Source organism: Phodopus roborovskii, unplaced genomic scaffold (genome assembly GCF_943737965.1).
Source record: "Phodopus roborovskii unplaced genomic scaffold, PHOROB, whole genome shotgun sequence".
In the NCBI taxonomy this organism is placed as follows: Eukaryota; Metazoa; Chordata; class Mammalia; order Rodentia; family Cricetidae; genus Phodopus; species Phodopus roborovskii.
In genome coordinates, this window is record NW_026126417.1 from 4,358,692 (window position 1) to 4,379,554 (window position 20,863).

The window sequence follows — 20,863 nt, forward strand, 5'->3', positions numbered from 1 at the left end:
GAAATGATCTAGACATCAAGCTGTTGTAAACATGTAAATATAGTTTATCCAGCAAAAGGCCCACTACATCAATTGGAATATAATATGATTTATTATGAATACCATATTTTCAAGAACAGGTAATGTTAACCTAAATGGCCTTGCCAGTTATATTATAAATAAATTGGCCTTTTAGTTAAGGAAATATATAGAAAAATTCTGAATTCATGTGAAGAATTAAGACTTGAAAACTGATAGAGATCATATCTATGTGAGGCAACTATCTTTATGATTAGATTTGTTTAGCACTTTGATATCCAAGTTAATGCAGTCTTCACAAACATCTTCTATTATAAAGAGAGAATTAGGGTTGGCATATTATGTCATATTTTTAAATATGGTAAGGTTGATAAGTAATACATAGAAAATTTTGTTAATAACAATTTTAATAAAGTTACTTGCATAAATTTGAGAACAAAGATAATATGAAATAACATGAGGTCATTATTTTTGCAACATTATAATTATCTAATCTGAAATATATGCAAGCACATTTTTCAGGTGTATTACTCATTGTAAATGGTAAGATTATACATGAATATTTACTAACCATATATTAACTACCATTATAAGTACCCCAAACAAGTTACTATACAATTCAATATCCATGTGTATAAAAATGTTGTGTACAATGAATTTGTCAGTAACATAAGATGTTTAAAAATTACGTTAGAGCTTACATATGATTTATTAATTTCTTAATGGCATTCTTAATATCTTTATTTCTCAGTGTATAGATAGTTGGATTTAGGAGAGGTGTGACAACTGAATAAAATACAGCAAGAAACTTGTCTACCCAGGTGATGCTGACTGGCCATAGATAGATGAAAATGACAGGCCCAAAGAACAGCACAACCACTATGATATGGGATGCACAGGTAGAGAGAGCCTTTGATGAGCCACCTTTAGAATGATGCTGAACAGTTAGTAAAATGTAAGAATAAGATATCAGCAAGAGAACAAAACAAGTTGTTGCTAAAACACCACTGTCAGCATTTATCACGAATCCCAGAGTATCAGTATTCATGCAGGCCAATTTCATCACCAAAGGAATATCACAGAAAAAGCTGTCTATCATTCTAGGTCCACAGAAACGCAGCTCCAAAATCAAGATCAGTTGACTCATGGCATGCACAAAGCCAATGATCCATGATATCAAAATGAGCGAGATGCACTTCTGTCTGTCCACGATGCTGGTGTAATGGAGTGGCCTGCAGATGGCCACATAGCGGTCATAGGCCATGGTCACAAGAAGTACCATCTCACCTCCTGCAAAGAAATGCACACAGAGGATCTGGCTCATGCAGCCCCCAAAGGAAATAGTTTTATTATATTTTGCAAGATCTATTATCAGTTTGGGGGTAGTAACTGAGGAAAGGCAGAAGTCAATGAAGGAGAGATTGGCTAATAGAAAGTACATGGGAGAATGGAGATGATGATCAGTGATGATTAATATTACAATAAAGAGATTTCCTACCACAGTCATCAGGTAGAGAATGGAAAATGGCAGCAGCAGGAAGATCTGTAGCTCCCTTGATGTACAAAGTCCTTGAAAAATAAACTCAGACACCACAGTCTGGTTTGCTTCTTCCATTTGTTATGTGGTGCTCCAATGAGAGAGATAGAGCATAAAAACTTCTGAAATAAAAATTATAGCTTAATGTTCTTATTCAAGTAAGAAAAAAAGAATACAAATTATATATATGGTAGCATTGTATCCATTCAAATTTAAAATAACTCTGTGTGTGTGTGTGTGTGTGTGTGTGTGTGTGTGTGTATTTTCCCTAATTGGGAAATTTTTCTAAATATAGGAAACATTTTATACATCTGTAATGTAGTCTGTCTATGTATGTAAATGTGTATATCTTTAAAAATATCTGTACAAAATATTCTGTTTGCATTTTCAAGACTTAAAGTGACTTTTTGTCATGGATTTAGAGGTAATTTTCTTGAGTGAATATCTGAGATACTTTTATAGCATCCACTTGCTTGTCACAGCACCAAAAGAAATAAAATGTGAATTCATGGGCTCAAGTCATGTTTTTAGCATTATGTTTACCTTGAACATTGGTCTCATCCTTCGAAGTGTATCTCTGAATAATGATATATTACTAGTCCCGAGGGAAGTTACTTATTGTCATATAGTTACAGACTTTCAAATCTAAATGGTGAGATTTCATATAATAATTTGAATCAGTTATTCATGAAACCTGCTTCCTCTGCCTCTATACCTTTCTGTTTCATTTCGTCTTTCTTCCTTTGTCTGGTTATTTCTCATGAGATTTCTTCCTTAATCTTAATACTGGTTCTTTTTCATACTATTTTTATGTTTTGAAATTGGAAGACTAAATTTCGACAAATTAGATCATGTTTTGCAATTTCCTTGTTAAGTACTTGAAATATTGTACATTTGTAATAATAATGTCTATTTATTTCATGTGTAGATCATCTCTATAAACTAGTAAAAGTGTAGCATAAAATGAGCTGTCTCTGATTCCAAATACATATCACTTCCAGATTATCAAATAAATGATAGGAATCTCCATTTTGAGAAGTCCAAGAAAATTAATGACATTTGTAAGACAAGGCTATTTGCTATTTAAATACAAATACAAATAATTTTAAAAATGACCAATTTACATAGTAAAAATGGTGATGTTCACATAAAATTAATTTTATTGTGTTCAAAATTAAGCATATTTAGCCTTTTTTGATATCAATGCTATTTTCACACTTTATTTTTATATTGGTGAATTATTATTCTTTTAATCTGTATCACTATCAACTGCCTCCAATTGTTAATAACTGCTTAACTAATTTATTGTCTGTATCTCCAAAAACAGAGTATCTATAAAACAAAACAAAACAAAACAATAGATAATCAGTAACAGATGAAATTTAGAGGTCTGTGGGTATAATTTTTTTGCCATGTTCAGGGACTTCAGGCTTTGAATACTACCCTAAGAAATCATAAGTGTGAGCATATAAAACTGCTTTATGTTTCCAATATCTCAAGGATGAGTTGGAATGGAAAAGTTCAATATCTTTATTAAGCACAACAATTAAGAAATAATAATGCAAGACTCACTGTAATCTCATAGAGGATTTAAAAATATGTGCTCCTAAAACAATAATAAAAATATACCTTGAACAAGTAGTTGAGATGAAAAATGAAAGTACAAAAATCAGTTTGTTATGTACTAACATTACAAGAATCACCTTATAAAACAAATCTTGCCTTTTAGATGATGTTTCCTCTAATTTCCCTAGAATCTGAAAGTCTTACATTGTGGTGCCTTCTATGACAGCATCGCTGGTATGTTTCACCTCAATGTGGCTTATATACACTGACAAAAATCACATCTGCCTTGGAAAGTTTCCCATTCTGCACATTAAGTACGACAATGTAGTTGAAAAGTCTTTTCTTTCATAGTCCTTGGGGATCCCTTGCCTCCAGCATGTCTTGATTTGAATCTGAGAGATCAATAACAAAGAAAAAAATATTCCTTTAATTTTATAAGAAGTTTATGACTATGAGTTAATATTTTCTACGTGTTGTAACAACATACAAGTTAAAAGATGAATCATGTGGGGAAAGTGACATGCCATAAGTTAACGTGAATTGTTCCCAAGTCTGATAACCTAAGTTAACCTTTGGGATCCACAGAGTGGAGGGATAGAACCCGCTCGTTCAGCTGTCTTCTAATCTCCACAGTTGTGCTGTTGCATATGTGCAAGCACATAGATAGAGATGCCTTCATTAATGACATGTGTACCCACATGAATAAATGCAATAATTATTTGAAAAATAGAGAAAACTTGCCTGTAGTTTTATAGCTCATGTATCCATTTAGACAATTATCTCCACATCTGGAAATGACAGTGGAGACATTTTTTTTTCTTTTGTCATTTTTCTTTATGATCAGCCTCTACTGAACCTATGAGTCATGCAAACAATCTTATTTTAGATTTTTTTGTCTTTATTTTCAAATTCATTTCCTTATATATACTTAGAGTGAATACCATTATATTTTTATAGACACACACATAGCAAAATTGCATATAAGTAGTTTATATAGAACAGGAGAGAGGTCCTAGTCCCTATTCAAATGACTTGACAGATTTACATGGCTCCACTTGGATGGCATAGCTCTACATGTGGAATGAGTGTGGGGGAAGGGAGGGGAGGGTGGTCAAGGTGAATGTGAGGGGGATGAGAGGCAGGGAGGGAGGGAGGGAGATGGAACTGGGATCGACATATAAAAAAAAAAGAAGAAGAAGAAAATGTGTGTGCTAAAATCATTTAAAATTTCCTTTCAACTTTTCATCACATAATTCTATTTTATTAGATATAAATTTCCTTTCATACTTTTTAAAAAACTAATTTATTATTAATTCTTCATGCAATTTTCTAGTGTAACTTTATATAAGGAAAGTGGTTTTTTAAAGTAATTATAGACCCCAAATAACCTCCTAATCTTTTATACTATAAATCTGTTATTATAATTATTTTTCCAAAGTATATTTACTTTATTATATATTTATATTGTAATAACCTCTAGATCCTTACATATACCCTCCATGTTTTCTATTATTTTCATACCTTTTTTCATTAATTGTTATTACATTCGTAAATACTCATATATTTCTATATTTTTATAATTCCAAACATAGTCTTCTCATACAAATACTTCTGCTCTTTGAGAAATCCCTTTTCACTCACATTAATATGTCTAGCATTACTTTATGGTAATACAGCTTTTTAAGAACAAAGTTAGCTAGCAGGTGTTGTTTCTCATGATACCCTTTGCTGAAGGGTTCATGCTCAAAACTAAACAAACAGAACACAGCCCTGTTCGGCTCTGTTGACACAGATAGGCAGCACATGTTAGAAGGAATGCCCTGGACCTTTCATTATCAAGAATGCGTTTCATTCATACATTAATTCTGTAGAGTTATTAACAACAGATGACTGAAAATCAATTATCTCTGCTCTATTCTGCAACTTCTTCCTCCAATCTTATAATTATGATCACATTTCTACCAAATTTCTGTTTACTAAACTTTTTTGTTTTTCCATATAAAGTTGGGTATTATCCTTTCAAGGTCAGTGGAGAATTGTGCTGGGATTTTTATGGGGATTGCACTGAATCTGTAGATTGCTTTTGGCAAGATTGCTATTTTTACTTTGTGATCTCACCTATTCTATAGCATGGGAGATTTTTCCATTTTCTGATATCTTTTTAAATTTCTTTCTTTAAAGACAAAACCTATTGTCATACTGTTGTTCTTTCACTTGTTGGGTTAGAGTTACACCCCCCCCAAGATATTTTATATAGTTTTTCGCTATTGTGAAAGGATGATGTTTCTCTGATTTCTTTCTCAGACCATTTATTATATATATATATATGTATGTATGTATGTATGTATGTATATATGAGGGCTACTGATTTTTTTTAGTAAGTCTTGAATCCTGCCACTTTACTGAACATGTTTATTAGCTATAGGAGTTCCATGGTAGAATTTTTCAGTTCACTTATGTAAACTATCATATCATCTGCAAATAGTGGAAATTTGACTTCTTCCTTTCCAATTTGTATATTCTTGATCTCTGTTGTCTTTTTGCTCTAAGTAAAACTTCAAGTACAATATTGAAGATATGTAGAGAATGGACAGGTTTCTCTTGTTCCTGATTTTAGAGGAATCTCCTCGAGTTTCTCACCATTTATTTTGATGGTGGCTGTTTGTTTGCTGTATATTTCCTATATCATATTTAGGTATGTTCCTGTTTCCCTGATCTCTCTAAGAACTTTAACATGAAGGGTATTAGAGTTTGTCGAAGGCTTTTCCAGCATCTAGTGAGATGATCACGTGGTTTTACTTTTTCAGGTTTCTTGTTGTTGTTGTTGTTAATATGGTAGATTACATCTACAGATTTTCATATGTTGACCCATCCTTGCTTCTCTGGAATGAAGTCTAATTGATCATGGTGGATGATTTTTCTGATGTGTTCTTGAATGATTTATTTTTTCAGTATTTTTACATCCTTATTCATGAGGGAGATTAGTCTATAGTCTCTTTCTTGATTGTATCTTTGTATGGTTTGGGTACCAAAGTAATTATAGCCTCATAAAAAGAGTTTGACAATGACCCCTCTGCTTCTATTGTGTGGAAAAATTTGAGGGGTATTGGTATTAGCTTTTCTTTGAATTTCAGGTCAAATTCTGCACTGAAACTATCTAACCATGGGCTTTTTTTGATTAGTAAAGTTTTAATAACTGCTTCTATTTCTTTGGGAGTACACATCTACTTAAATTGGTTATCTGTTCTTGATTTAATTTTGGTTAGTGATGCCTATCCAGAAAATTGTACATTTCTTTACATCTTTTAATTTTGTGGAAGTCAGGCTATTAAAATATAACCTGATGATTCTCTGGATTTCCTCAGTGTCTGTATTTTAGTGTGGATAAGCATTTGTCTATCCTGTTGATTTTTTCAGAGAACCAACTCTTTGCTTTATTGATTTATGTTGTATTGTTTTCTTAGTTTCTACTTCACTGATTTTACCCCTCAATTTGATTATTTCCTGGCATCTACTCCTCATGGGTGAGTTTGCTTCTTTCTGTTCTAGAGCTTTCAAGTGTGCTGTTAAATATCTTGTGTGAATACTCTCCTGTTTCTTTACATGGGCACTTAGTGCTATGAAGTTTCCTCTTATCATTACTTTCATATTGTCCCAAAAGTTTGGGTTATTCTGCCTTCATTTTCATTGAATTATAGGTAGACTTTAATTTCTTTCTTATCTTTCTTGAGCCAGGAGTGATGCCATTGAGCATTGTACAATTTCCATGACTTTGTAGGCTTCTGCAATTTGTGTTGTTGTTGAAATTTAACTTTAAACAATGGGTGATCCAATAAGACACAGGGAGTTATTACAAGTATTTGGTACGTGTTGAGGTTTCCTTTGTTATTGAGTATGTTGTTGATTTTAGAGAAGCTACTGTGTTGCTGAGAAGAAGGTTTATTCTTCTATATTCTATAGATGAATATTAAACCCAACTGAATCATAACATCTGTTAGTTCCTTTGTTTCTTTGTTACATTTCTATCTAGTAGTCCTGTCCAGTGGTGAGAGTAGGGTATTGATGTCTCTCACTATATGTTTGTGAAGTTTTATGTGTGGTTTGTGTGTTAGTAATGTTTCTTATAAGTGTGGATGCAATTTGTACTTGGGGCATAGATGTTCAAAACATAGACTTCATCTTGATGGATTTTTCCTGTGACAAATATGAAATGATCTTCTTTATCTCTTTTGATTAATTTTCGTTTGCATTCTCATTTGTTAGATATTAGGATAGCTACACCTGTTTGTTTCTTTTCCCAGCCCTTAACTCTAAGCTAATGTCTATTTTTGAAGTTGAGGTATGTTTCTTTTATACAGCAGAAGGATGGATTCTGCTTTTGTATCCATTCTGTTAGCCTGTGTCTTTTCATAGGTGAATTAAAGCCATTGATATTAAGGGATATTAATGAGCATTGATTATTAATACTTGTTAGTTTAGGATTTGTTTATGGTGGTATTGTGCAAGTGTTTCTCTTTTTTTTGGATTTTAGTATTGTGGAATTATCAATTGTCTATGTTTTTGTGAGTGTAGTAAGTTCCTTGGGTTGCAATTTTCCTTTCAGAACTTGTGGTAGGGCTGGATTTGTAGATATGCATTGTTTAAATCTTGTGTAGTCATGGAATATCTTGTTTTCTTCATCTATAGTGATTGAAAGCTTTGCTGGGTATAGTAATCTGGGCTGCCATCCATGGTCCCTTAGTGTTAGTAGAACATATATCCAGGACTTTCTGACTTTCAGAGTTTCCATTGAGAAGTATAATACTGCTAGGTCTGCCTTTATAATGTTATTTGGCCTTTTTCCTTTGCTGCTCTTAATATTTTTTCTTTGTTTTGTGTTTTGATTATTATGTGGTAAGGGGACTTTTTTTTGTTCCAAACTATTTGGTATTCTGTAAGTTTCTTCTACTTTCATAGCCATGTCCTTCTTTAGGTTAGGAAATTTTCCTTGTATATTTTTGTTGAATATGTTTCCTGCACCTTTCAGTTGGGTTTCTTCACCTTCTTTTATATGTATTATTCTTAGGTTTGGTCTTTACATGGTATCCCATATTTCCAGGATATTTGGTGTTAAGGATTTGTTGGAATTAAGATTTTCTTTGTTCCATGAGTCTATTTCCTCTAGTGTATATTCAACACCTAAGATCGGTTTTTACATTTCTGGTATTCTTTTGAGTATTCTTACATCTGTAGTTCCTGATTGTTTACCCAGATGTTCTATTTCTACCATTTCCTCAGTTTGTGTTTTCTTTATTGTCTTTATTTCATTTCCCATTTAACGGCCTCTATCATCTTTATAAAGTTGTTTGTAAGGGCATTTTCTTGTGCTTCATTTGAGTTGAGATGTCCAGACTGCCTGGTGTAAAACCCCTAAACTCTGGTGGTGTCATGTTACTCTTTTGAATGTTTTTTTTTTTTTTAGTGTAATTTTCCCATCTCTTATTTCAGTGAGTGCATGTGGTGATTCTTCTTGCGGGTGCTGGGCCAAGGCTGTGATGGCTGTAGCTCTTCCAGTGGGTGTTGGGCTGCCCACAGGTCTCTGGGGATTTGGTAGGCGATGTAGCCCCATCAAGGGCCTCCAATGAAGGCTGGGATGGAGAAGGGACAGGACAAGGCCCAGTACCCACCTGTCTCTGAACAAATGGCTAAAGTTACAATGGCAGCAGCTTCTGGAGTTTTAGGGCTGCTAGCAGGTCTCCAGGAATTTGGTGGGTGGGATGGGTTATGTGTCTTGGTGAAGGGCCTCCAAAGACAGGAAGGGGAGGACAGGAGAAGGTAAGGTGCTCACCTCTCCAGGTGGGTGCGACTCTATCTTATGGTTGCAGCTGCTCATAAATAAACATTTAATTTTAAGGCTTTGACTCTCATATCTTTATGTGTCTCTTGGCTCCTCCCATATTAATCTTCCTTCTTAGGTGTTGTCTTAGTTAGGATTGCTATGCTATTGTGGAGGAAAAAGTTTATTAGGTTTACACTTCAGCATCACTCAAAGAAGTCAGGACAGGAACTCAAAACAGAAGTAGGAGCAGCAGAGGCCACAGAGGGGAGCTGCTTACTCTCTTAATTCCCCTGGCTTTCTTATACTACCTCTTCTTTCCTTTCATTCTTTCTTCCTCCCTTCTTCCTTTCTTCTTTCTTTTGTTCTGTACTTCTGTTTGTCATCATCATCTTCTTTTTTTCTTCTTCATCTCTTATTATCATTTATTTATTTATTTTAGAACATATTAGTTTAATCGAATTTATGGGACTCTGGAAACTTTCAGTAAAGAAGACCTGAGGACAAGGAGAAGATTGAATTTTCATGCCTGTAGAATGAATAATAAAAACACAGAGTCAGATTATTTGGGTAACTACTGAATGGTCAGAGAAGTAAAGGAGCCAGCTATCAGACAGACTCCTTACCTATACCAAGACTCAAACTAAATGGGCTCCCATGTTCCTATGAATCCTCAGACTGCTCCTCTCTCCTCTCTCCTCTCTCTACACACTTCTGTCTCCACATCCACAGTGCTGGGATTAAAGGTGTATTATCCCAAATATTGGAATAAAAGATGTTAGCTCTGTTTTTCTTTTAGACTGTTTCAATCTTGTGTAGCCCAATGTAACCAGGAGCCCATAGAGATCTGATGGGAGATGTCATTCTGTAAATATGTTTCTCATACTAGCTAATGAATAAATCATTGTTGGCCAATAGTAAAGGAAGATAGGAGGGACTAGGAGACAAGGAGGAAAGAGAAAGTAGTAAGGAGGAGTCAGCATGGAGAGACTGGTGAGACCAGATGCAGGCTCCATTCCCAGGTAAGATGAAAGCACGTAGAAGAACTTGTCTTTAACAGAAATGGGTTAATACTTAAGACAGAGCTAGCTGACAAGAAACTAGTACCTGGCCAACAGCATTATATCAAATACAGAGTCTCCCTGTGTTAATTGGGGCTGGCACGGCGGCTGGACAAGACTAGGCAGTGGAGAAAAACCTACTCCTTACATATGGCGCCCACGTGGCTAATAAGAATTTCCACTTAAAATTTAACAAAAGCTTAAAAAAGGGTTTTACAAACAAAATAACAGAGACAAGCAAGGTTTCTTGGTAGCAGCATTTTTCTCTGTTGGACTCTGTTTTGCGAGAGACAAGCAGATATTTGTGCAGCTCCTTTAAGAGAGGTTTCCTGACTCAGCATAAGGGGGGAAAAACAGCACAGCTTTGAAGAAGCACTGCTAACAATTTATTGGTGTGTACAAGAGCTGGCAATGGCAGTGACCACATCTCCAAGCCTGCAGCATGCTGCTGGATGGCAGCGCAGATCAAGGCAGTGAGCACAGCTCTCAGTGCTGGTGGTAAAATAGCTGCTGCCATCTTTGATAAACCGCAGCAGGAACAACTATGACTTTCATTTTAGCAATGTTGTTGTTTACCGTATAAAAGACTCATGGCTACAGAAAGATAAAGATTTACAGATTCACCTGAAGAAAAACCACTAAAGGTTTACAGTGTGTTCTAAAATATATGTAGGCTTGGGAGAGGAAAGGAATAAAATGGTTGTAAAAATACATTGAGGAGTTGGGCATGGTAGCACACGCCTTAATCCCAGCACTGGGGAGACAGAGGCAAGCAGATCTCTGTGATTTCAAAGTAAACCTGGTATGCAGAGTAAATTCCAGGACAGAAAAGAGTTACACAGAGATACCCTGTCTCAAAAAATGACAAAATAGAAAGTAAAAAAAAAAAAAAAAAAAACAGTAATAAAAAAGCCACATAAAGATGGAAAGCACAGAAAAACTGAGGATACTATATGCTATTCTGTTATCTTCCAATTGTTTGACTGCTGAGGGAGTAACAAAATAACAACAACTGATAAAAGAAATGCTACCGGATTAATTCAATTTATATATTTTAAAAATGCTTTCACATCAAACTTTAAGTCTAAGGACAAGTTACTGGGGAAAAGGAGTTTTATTTTTGTTTCCACAGAAAATGAAAAGCTGTGGATTCCTCCCAGACTAATGTGGTTTGAGCAAGCCAGACCCCCTGAAACAGAGTACCACGTGATCCTACATTCAAAACAGCTGAACAAAGTAGCCTTACAGACTAAAGCCAGGATTTTTGCATCTTCTTAGAATCCCCCATGACAGCACCTTTTACCAGCAGGAAGTAGTTTGGAAAGAACGACGCCCAAATTCCCAAATATTGTTTGTAAATGATTGTTTTCATTTAAATGGGGTTGGTTATAAATGGTTAATGATCACAACCAATAACTTTTTAAAGGTAAAAAGGGGATTATGATATAGATATGATTACTTTGTGTTGGAATAGATTTTCATTTATTGATTACTTTGTTTTGGAATTGATTTTCATTTATTGATACAATTTAAGGTCAATTTTGTGATGTGTATATTTCTACTTTTGTTTAGGTATTCTGTTTATTTAGCTCATTTAGAAATGTAATGTATAATGTAATACAGATTATAGATAATTACCTATGATAGTCAAAGCTTAGAGTTAAGTTAGTTAAGTAAGTTAGTTGGGTTTTCAAGATTATTTGAGATGGATTGGCATTCTTCAAACCTTTCAAAGACCTAAAGAATATGGCCTTTAAAATGGTTTAGGATTTGTCTTGACAGTAAGACTTGAATGCTCTTGACCACATGCGTCAGAAAGGGAGATGGACATTGAAGAAACTTGTTATGTAGTTTACTTCCAATATGGTAAGACTAGCCATTTGGACAAGATACTGCTCTTGTCTGGACTGTTTGACTTTATGCTGTATAAACTGGACATGCAGGACCCACAGCAAAGTGACTGCTGATTCAAGATGGACATTGCTACAGAGTTCCTGCTTCATGGAAGAGTCTGCCAGACAGTCTGCAGGACACAGAGAAAAATGCCTGACAAACTGCCAATATAAGAAGACAGTTTAAAGTTTCCTGCTTTGCTGAAGAGTCTGCCAGACATACTATGGTTAAAACTCTTTATTTTAGACAGAAAAAAGGAGATGATGTGAGATGTCATTCTGTAAATATGTTTCTCACACTAGCTAATAAATAAAGCACTGTTGGCCAATAGGAAAGAAGGATAGGAGGGACTAGGAGACATGGGAAAAGAGGAAGTACTAAGGCAGAGTCAGCATGGAGAGACTGGAGAGACCAGATGCAGGCCCCATTCCCCGGTAAATTTAGAGCACGTGGAAGTACTTATCTTTAACAGAAATGGGTTAATACTTAAGACAGAGCTAACTGACAAGAAACTGGTACCTGGCCAACATCATTATATCAAATACAGAGTGTCCTTGTGTTCATTGGGGCTGGCACGACTGGGGGACAAAACCAGGCAGCAGGGATAAACCTCCTCCTTACAGGTCCATCTGCCATTCTCTCCCAAGTGCTGGGATTAAAGTGTGGGCCACTACTGCTTTGCCTCCTAGGCTAACGTGTGTGGCTAGATATGCACTCTAATCTTCAGGCAAGCTTTACTTGTTAAAGCACAAACAAAATATCACCACAAATGCCCAGGATCCATGAAGACTGGATATTCTGTATGAATGTGACTAGGTGGAAGAGTCTGTAATAGGAGGAGGGAAATGTCTTACATTTTAGGGTTTTCTTAATTCTTCTCAGCCCATCTGTAGAACATAGGGTAATGGGAAAGATACTTTCCACTGAGAGTCTTTTGGGACAAAGAAGTCATGGATGGTCAGAAAGAACTCAGGCTCTTCAAGTCTCCCTTCATGTCAAAGTACTATGCTTTGGGGTTTAGCTTCATGGGCTCTCTATACCTATTGATTTATGAGTAATCCTGTTAAGCTCTTGAAACCCAGTTCAGATGTCCCACTCTTACACAAGAGTCTCATCTCCCTGGATCATTAGCCATTTCTGTGTGGTAAACTACATTCTTCTTTTGCTTTGTTGTCGAACCAAAATTTGCCCCTTTAACAGCCTGTGGATTAGGGCATGAGCTCATTGGAAGCATGTTATAGAGAATACTAGTTTGTATCTGAAAGAGTACTGAATCTTGTTTTAGAATTGAATCACAATGTAATTTTCTATGTGAAGATCTAACTAACATCAGTTAAACACCATGTTTTGGCAGATGCAAGTCATAAAACTGGAAGAAGAAGGAAGGACAGGAAAACTAGACAGCTAATGATGAGAATAATATGAAATCAAAGGAGAGCAAATAGGGTATTGAGATGGCATGAGAAGGAGTAGAGGTCCTAATCCCATAGGCTCCCTCTCAGATGCTGAGGGAGAAGTTGAAAATACCAGTTTCACAAAGCACATGTGTACCACTGAGTAACATGATGTCTGGTTAATAAAACCATTAACACCAACAATTCTAAATATTCCACAAAGTAGAAACAAAAGAGACATTGCTAATTCTTTATTTTAAGGCCACAGTTACCCTAACAACTAAACCATGTAAAGACCCAATGAAGAAAGAATTTCTAACCAATATCCTTACGAACATAGACACAAAAAGTATTTGTGGCTATGACAAAATGTCATATTTCTCAGATTTCTTTCTTAGCCTCTTTATAATCTGTATATATTAGGGATACTGATTATTTTAGTTAATCCTTATATCCTGTCACTTTTCTGTAGTTGTTTATCAGCTATAGGAGTTCCCTGGTAGAGTTTTTGGGTCAATGTAATGTATGTAAACTATCATATCATCTGCAAATAGTGAGAGTTTGACTTTTTTCTTTCCAATTTGTTTCCCCTTAATCTACTTTTTTTTTAAACATTGCTCTAGCCAGAGCTTCACCTACAATATTGAAGAGACATGGAGAGAACTGACAGACTATATAATAAGATGTTTGAGTCTTTAAAGAAAAAAAATTAAAGAAGATACCAGAAAATGGAAAGATGTCTCATGTAAAAATGGCAATCATACCAAAAGCAGTTTACAGATTAAATGCAATCCCCATCAAAATCCCAGCACAGTTATTCACAGACCGTGAAAGAACAATACTCAACTTTATATGGTAAAACAAAAGACCCTTTATAGCCAAAACAAACCTTTACAATATAAGAAATACTGGAAGCATCACCACCCCTGACTTCAAGCTTTATTGTAGAGCTATATCCCTAAAAACAGCTTGCTATTGACACAAAAATAGACAAGAAGACCAATGGAACCAAACTGAAAACCCTGATATTAACCCACACACCTATGAACATGTGATTTTTAACAAAGACATTAAAATTATAAAATGGGAAAAAAAGCATCTTCAACAAATGGTGCTGGCATAACCAGGTGGTGACTTGTAGAAGACTGCTGATATATCCATATCTATTGCCATGCACAAAACTTAAGTCCAAATGGATCAAAGACCTCAACATAAATCCAGACACTCTAAACATCTTAAAAGAGAAGGTAAGAGGTACCCTTGAAGGAATTGATACAGGAGACCACTTCCTAAACATAACACCAGTAGCAGAGACACTGAGATGGACAATTAATAAATGGGACCTCCTGAAACTGAGAAACTTCTGTAAGGTAAAGAACACAGGCAACAAGACAAAACAGACTGGGAAAATATCTCCACAAACCCCACATCTCACAGAGGGCTGATCTCCAAAATATAAAGAATTCAAGAAGCTAGTCACTGAAGCACCAAATAATCCAATTAAAAAGTAAAAGTGGGGTACAGAACTAAATAGAAAATTCTCAATAGAGGAATGCAAAATGGCTGAAAGATACTTAAGAAAGTGCCCAATATCCTTGGTCATCAGGGAAATGCAAATCAAAACAATGCTGAGATACCATCTTACTACTGTCCCAATGGCTAAATAAAAAAACACCAAGACAGTTTATACTGGAGAGGATGTGGTTACAGGGGTACACTTCTCCAATGCTGGTGTGAGTGCAAACTCTTTTTTCCCTATTTTTTAATATTAATTTTTCTTAATTTACAGATTGTTCCCAGTTTCATCACCCTCCCATCCTCCCATGCTGCCTGACCCCCCTTGCATCCCATTTCCCACCCACTCCAGAGGAAGGGTGAGGCTTTCCAGGAGGGATCATCAAATCTGTCAAATCATTTGGAGTAGGGCCTAGGACCTCCCTCCTGTTTCTAGGTATTGGAGTATCCCTCCATGGGGAATATGCTCTTAAATCCTTTTGTGCACCAATAATACATCCTGGTTCCACTGTCAGAGGTCCTGTAGACTGCAAACTCTTACAGCAACTTTGGAAATCAATGTGGCTGTTCCTCAGGAAAATGAGAATCAGTCTACCTCAAGATCCAGTAATTCTACTCTAAGGCTTATACCCAAAAGATGTACATTCATACAACAAGGACAACTGTTCACCTATGTACATAGCAACATTATTTTTAATATCCAAATCCTGGGAGCAACCTAGATAAAGCAACCTTAAGTGAAGAAAGGATGGAGTAAATGTGGTAATTTACACAATGGAATACTACTGAACAGAAAAAACAAACAAGCAAACAAAACAACAAATGTAATCTTGAAATTTTTAGGCAAATGGATGGAAGTAGAAGAAATCATCCTGAGTGAGGTAACCCAGTCACAAAAAGACAGACACAGTATGTACCCACTCATATATGGTTTTTAGATATAGAGGAAAGGATTACCAGCCTACAATCCACACCACCAGAAAAGCTAGGAAACAAGGAGGATCCTAAAAGAAACACACATGTTTCCCTGGAGAATGTGAAAGGCAGACATAGCATTATTACACCTGACTTCTCAATGGAAACTCTGAAAATCAGAAGGCCCTGGATAAATGTTCTACAAATAGTAAGGGACTATGGATGGCAAATTGGGAGCAAGTGGCAAGGGGAGAGGTTGTTAGAAGGAAGAACAGGAGAGAAGTGGGCATGAGGGAGCACGAATATTGAGTCAGGGAAAGAATAGAGGAGAACTAAAAAAGAGATACCATAAAAGAGGGACCCATTATAGGTCTAAAGAGAAATCTGGCACTAGGGAAATGTCCAAAGATCTACGAGGATGACCCCAACTAACAATCTAAGAAATAGTGGAGAGGTTACCTTAAATGCTCTTCCCCAATAATGAGATTGATGATTACCTTATGTGCCATCCAAGAGCTTTCATCTAGTAGCTGATAGACGCAGAAGTAAGCACCCACAGCTAAACACTAAGCCATAGTCTCGGAATCCAGTTGCAGAGAGGAAAAATGATAAGCAAAGTGGTCAAAGATCAGGCTGTAGAAACCCATGGAAACAGCTGACCTGAACAACGAGGAGCTCATGGACTCCAGTCTGATAGCTGGGAAACCAGCATAGTTTTGACTCAGATTTTCTGAATGTGGTCTTAGTTGCGAGGACTGGTCAATCTATGGGGCTTCTGGTAGTGGATCAGTATTTATTCCTAGTATACAAATGTACCATTCCACATAGAGGGATATTCCCTCACCCTAGACACATGGGGTAGGGGCTTGACCCTGCTCCAAATGACAGGACAGACTTTGAAGACTCCCCATGGAAGGCCTCGTCCTCCCTGAGGCAGAGAAAGAGGATAGGATGGGGGTTTGTTGTGGGGGGAACAGGGGATGATGGGAAGGTGTAGAGACTGGGATTGACATGTAAAACAGGCTTCTTTCAAATTTAAATTAAAAATTTAAAAAAAACTCTTAAACTTGTGGTATATTACTTGTCAATTATTAAGGCCTGAAGATTCAAAAAAGCAAAGTCTGCCTCAAGCTATAGAGATCAGGCAGTGGTGATGCACATCTTATTCTCAGTGTCCCGAAACTAGAGGTGATGCTATACACCTTTAATCATAGAACTCAGGATTAAGAGATAGACAGATCTCTGTAGTCCAAGGCCACCTAGATCTATACAAGATTGAAATAGTCTGAAATCGAATCATAGTCAGTAGGAAGCAGTCAGTCTGCAGCTACACTGAGGAGAGGCAGCAGTTTGAAACTTGGTGAAGAGCTTGTGCATAGCATGGACCAGCCCTTTTAGCCGGAGCTAGAGATAAGCTAATTGCCCTCTACTTTGCTTCCTTAATCTTCAGGTTCAACCCCAATATCTGTCTCTGGGTCCTTTTATTTATTTGTGTTACATAAACTGAATCTAAGATACATAATCAAGTATAGTTCATCTCAGTTATGCAAGAATGATTAAAATCATGTAAATAAATAAGTATAATCTACCATATATCTAAACTGGAAGATATGAACCACATTATAATCTCATTAGTAATAGAAAGAGGCCTTTAAAAATACCCAACAGCTCTTCATGATAAATATGTTGGGCAACAAGGCATAAAGGAGACATATTGCAACATAATTAAGGTGATTTACTGCAAGCCCGTCTCCTTACCAACCTAAATGTAAAGAAAACAAAGCATTTCCAGTAAATTTAAGAACAAGACAAAGTTGTCCATTTCTCCATACTTATTCAGTATAGAACTTTATAGTACTTGAAGTCTTACCTATACCAATGAGACAACCAAAAGAGATCAAAAGATTTAAATACGAAGGGATGAATTCACAGTATCCTTGTTTGCATTTGATATGATTGTACAAGTGAGAAAATTTAAAAATCCACCAGGACACTTCTGTATCTGGCAAACACATTCACCAAAGTATTAGGATACAAAATTAATACAAAAACCAACACAAAACAATACAAAACATGTGGCCTTTCTATATATAATGTAACAAATGGCCTGAGAAATAAATCTTGGAACCAATAACTTACACAATAGCCTCAAAAATATTATGGGCTAATTCCAACTAAGCAAGTGAAATACTTGTATGATAATGTTTTGAGATGTTGAAGAAAGAAATTGAAGAAAATATAAGAAAGTGGAATCATCTCCAATGCTGTTAGAGGTTTCAATATTCCTTACCTCAAAATTAATTACAAAGCTATAACAAATAAAATATCATAAAAAGACATCTTGATCAATAGGATTACATTGAAGACCTAGACACAAACCTACATTCTTGTGAACACTTGATTTTTGATAACGAAATAAGAAATATATATGGGGAGAAATTGTCAAACTGGATAGGTATATAGAAGAATGCAATTAGATCCACATCCATCACCCTACACAAAATTTAATTCCAAATTGGTCAAATCCCTCAAAAAAAGATCAGATACACTGAATCTGACCTAAACAAAAGTGAGGAATAGCCTTGAACTCATATGAATAGGAAAAGACTTTGAATAGAACACCAATATCTCAGGCACCATTAACAACTATAAGTAAATGGGATTTTACGAAAGTGAAAAGTCTTCTGTATGGCTAAGGACACCATCATTTGGGCAAAGCAGCAAGCTACAGATGGAATAATAGTTTTACCAAATACACATCAGGTAGATGATTAATTTGAAAAATATCTATAGAATTAAATAAAAGTGGTCACCAAGAAAACAAACACAATAAAGTTGGGAGGGGGACACAGATATAAACAAAGTTCTCCCTCAAAAAAAAAAAAAACCAAAAATGACTGAGAAACTCTTAAGAAAAGTACAATATCATTAGTTACCAGGGAAATACAAATGAAAACTACTTTGAGAGTTCATCTTACAGGAGTTAAATAGCTAAAATCAATAAACAAGTGCCAGCTCATGCTGAGGAGGATATGGAGTTAGTGGAATACTCATCTATTGCTAGTGGTATGCAAACTTGTACAACCACTATGGGTAACAGTGTGGTAGTTCCTCAGAATGGTGGGGATATATCCATTGGAAGATACAACTTTATCATTCTTGGGCATATACTCAAAGAATGCTTCATGCTTTGTGATATGATTGAGCATCGTTTGGTATATGCCCAAGAGTCATATAGCTGGGTCATAAGGTAGATTGATTCCCAATTTAGTGAGAAATACCATATTAATATCCATAGTGGCCATACAAGATTGCACTTTCACCAGCAATGGAGGAGTCTTCTGATAGCTAGGCAGCATGAGTTGTCACTTGCATTATTTTTCTAAGCCATTCTGACAAATTTAAGATAGACTCTCAAAGTAGTTTTGATATACATTTCTGTGATGGCTAAGGATTTTGAATATTTATTTAAGTATTTCTTAGCCATTTGAGATTCTTTTGTTGAGAATTCTCTGTTTTTGTCTGTACCTCAGCTTTTAATTGGATCTTTGGTTTCCTGACATTTAATTTCTTGAATTTTTAAAATATATTTTGGCAATCAGCTCTCTGTCAGATGTGGGGATGGTAAAGATCTTTGGTGACTATCTTGCCCTATGATTGGTTTCAGCTAAGTAAAAGTGGATAAGTAGCTTGAACTGGCTACCTTATATGACCATGCAAGATTACTAATGTGGGGATGGGGACACCAACTGAGACACATAACCTTTGTGCAGGGATAAGGGTGAGGCAGAGTTTGTGGAAGTGGCTAACCAATGATAGGTTTTTGCCTGAGCCCCATGTCATAAGAGCAAGCTCATCCCTGATACTGCCTGGCATACCAAGACCTAGAGGCTGTATGGTCCAGATACCTAGGATAGAATTAAATACTGTTGTAGAAAAAAAGTTAATGTACTGATGCCTAAGAATATTCTGCTATACTTAAAGATTGGTGCCTAGCCCACTAGTCATTAGAGAGACTTCATATAGCAACTTGTGGAAACAAATACAGAGAACCACACTAGAACATTATACTTAGTTTGGGTATCTCTGATAAAGAGAAAGAGACAAGTTGTAGGAGCGCAAGGGGTCTAGGATATCAGAAGAAAATCGACAGAAGCAACTAACATGGATTTATAGGTGTACACATAGACTGAATTGACAAGTAGAGAGCCTGGAACGGACAGACCTTGGTCCTCTGCATACATGTGACAGTTGTGTAGCTTGGTCTTCTTGTGGGACTCCTATCAGTGAGAGCAGGGTCTGACTCTTACACTTTTGCTGGCTTTTGGGACCCTATTCCTCATATTGGGTTGCCTTACCTAGCCTTAATACAAGGTGAGGTGCTTAATATTACTACAACTTAATATTCTATGCATTGTCAATATTAATAGTAGGCCTGTCCTTTTCTGAATAGAAATAGGTTTGGAGGGGGAATCAGTGGGAGAGTGGCAGTAGGGCCTGGGAGGAGGGAGGAAGTAGAAACTGTTGTCTAGAAATAAAATAAATAAAACAAATATAAACAAAGACAAAACAATAACAACAACAAAAGCAAATAAAACACTAATACTGAATGTTAAGAATTTTTTTTTAGCTATGTGTCAAGAGTATTTTGTCAAGCATGAAATGTTATTTGAAAGGAAGTACAAAATTTAGTTACTAATTACCAAATTATACACTGTTTCCCACATTAAGACAAAGAGGGAATATTATATGTAACAAGATAATTTAAGCAATTGAGAAAAGTCTATCAAAACCAATTGAATATGGAAAATAACATACATAGATGATGGATTAAAATATTATTACATATTTGAAGCCCTGAATAAGCAAAGAAATCAAACCATATTAATAAACAAATCTCAGAGGTATAAAACTATCAGTTCCCAGAAGACTAATCCATGGGTTAACAGCAAAAATTTCTGAAAAATAGTTGATAGGTTATGGAATAATACAGCATGGACAATATAAAATTTGAGAAATAAACAGTACTGAAACAAGAAACCAAAATATATGCAATATTTTAGAATGTGCCACAAACTTGTAATAATTAAACAGTGGCAATTTTCCAAAAATAAAGGAAGATAGAGGATGCAAATGGATAATGTTTCAG

The 20,863-nt window shown here is 35.7% G+C and overlaps 1 protein-coding gene across 1 annotated transcript; it reads right to left on the reverse strand.

The window, feature by feature from the left end:
• Nucleotides 1-715: 715 nt before the first annotated feature.
• On the reverse strand, nucleotides 716-1,633 carry LOC127221747 (olfactory receptor 4K3-like). Its single transcript, XM_051183753.1, has one exon. The coding sequence runs from the start codon at nucleotides 1,631-1,633 to the stop codon at nucleotides 716-718; it is 918 nt and encodes a 305-aa protein (XP_051039710.1).
• Between the last annotated feature and the right edge of the window lie 19,230 nt (nucleotides 1,634-20,863).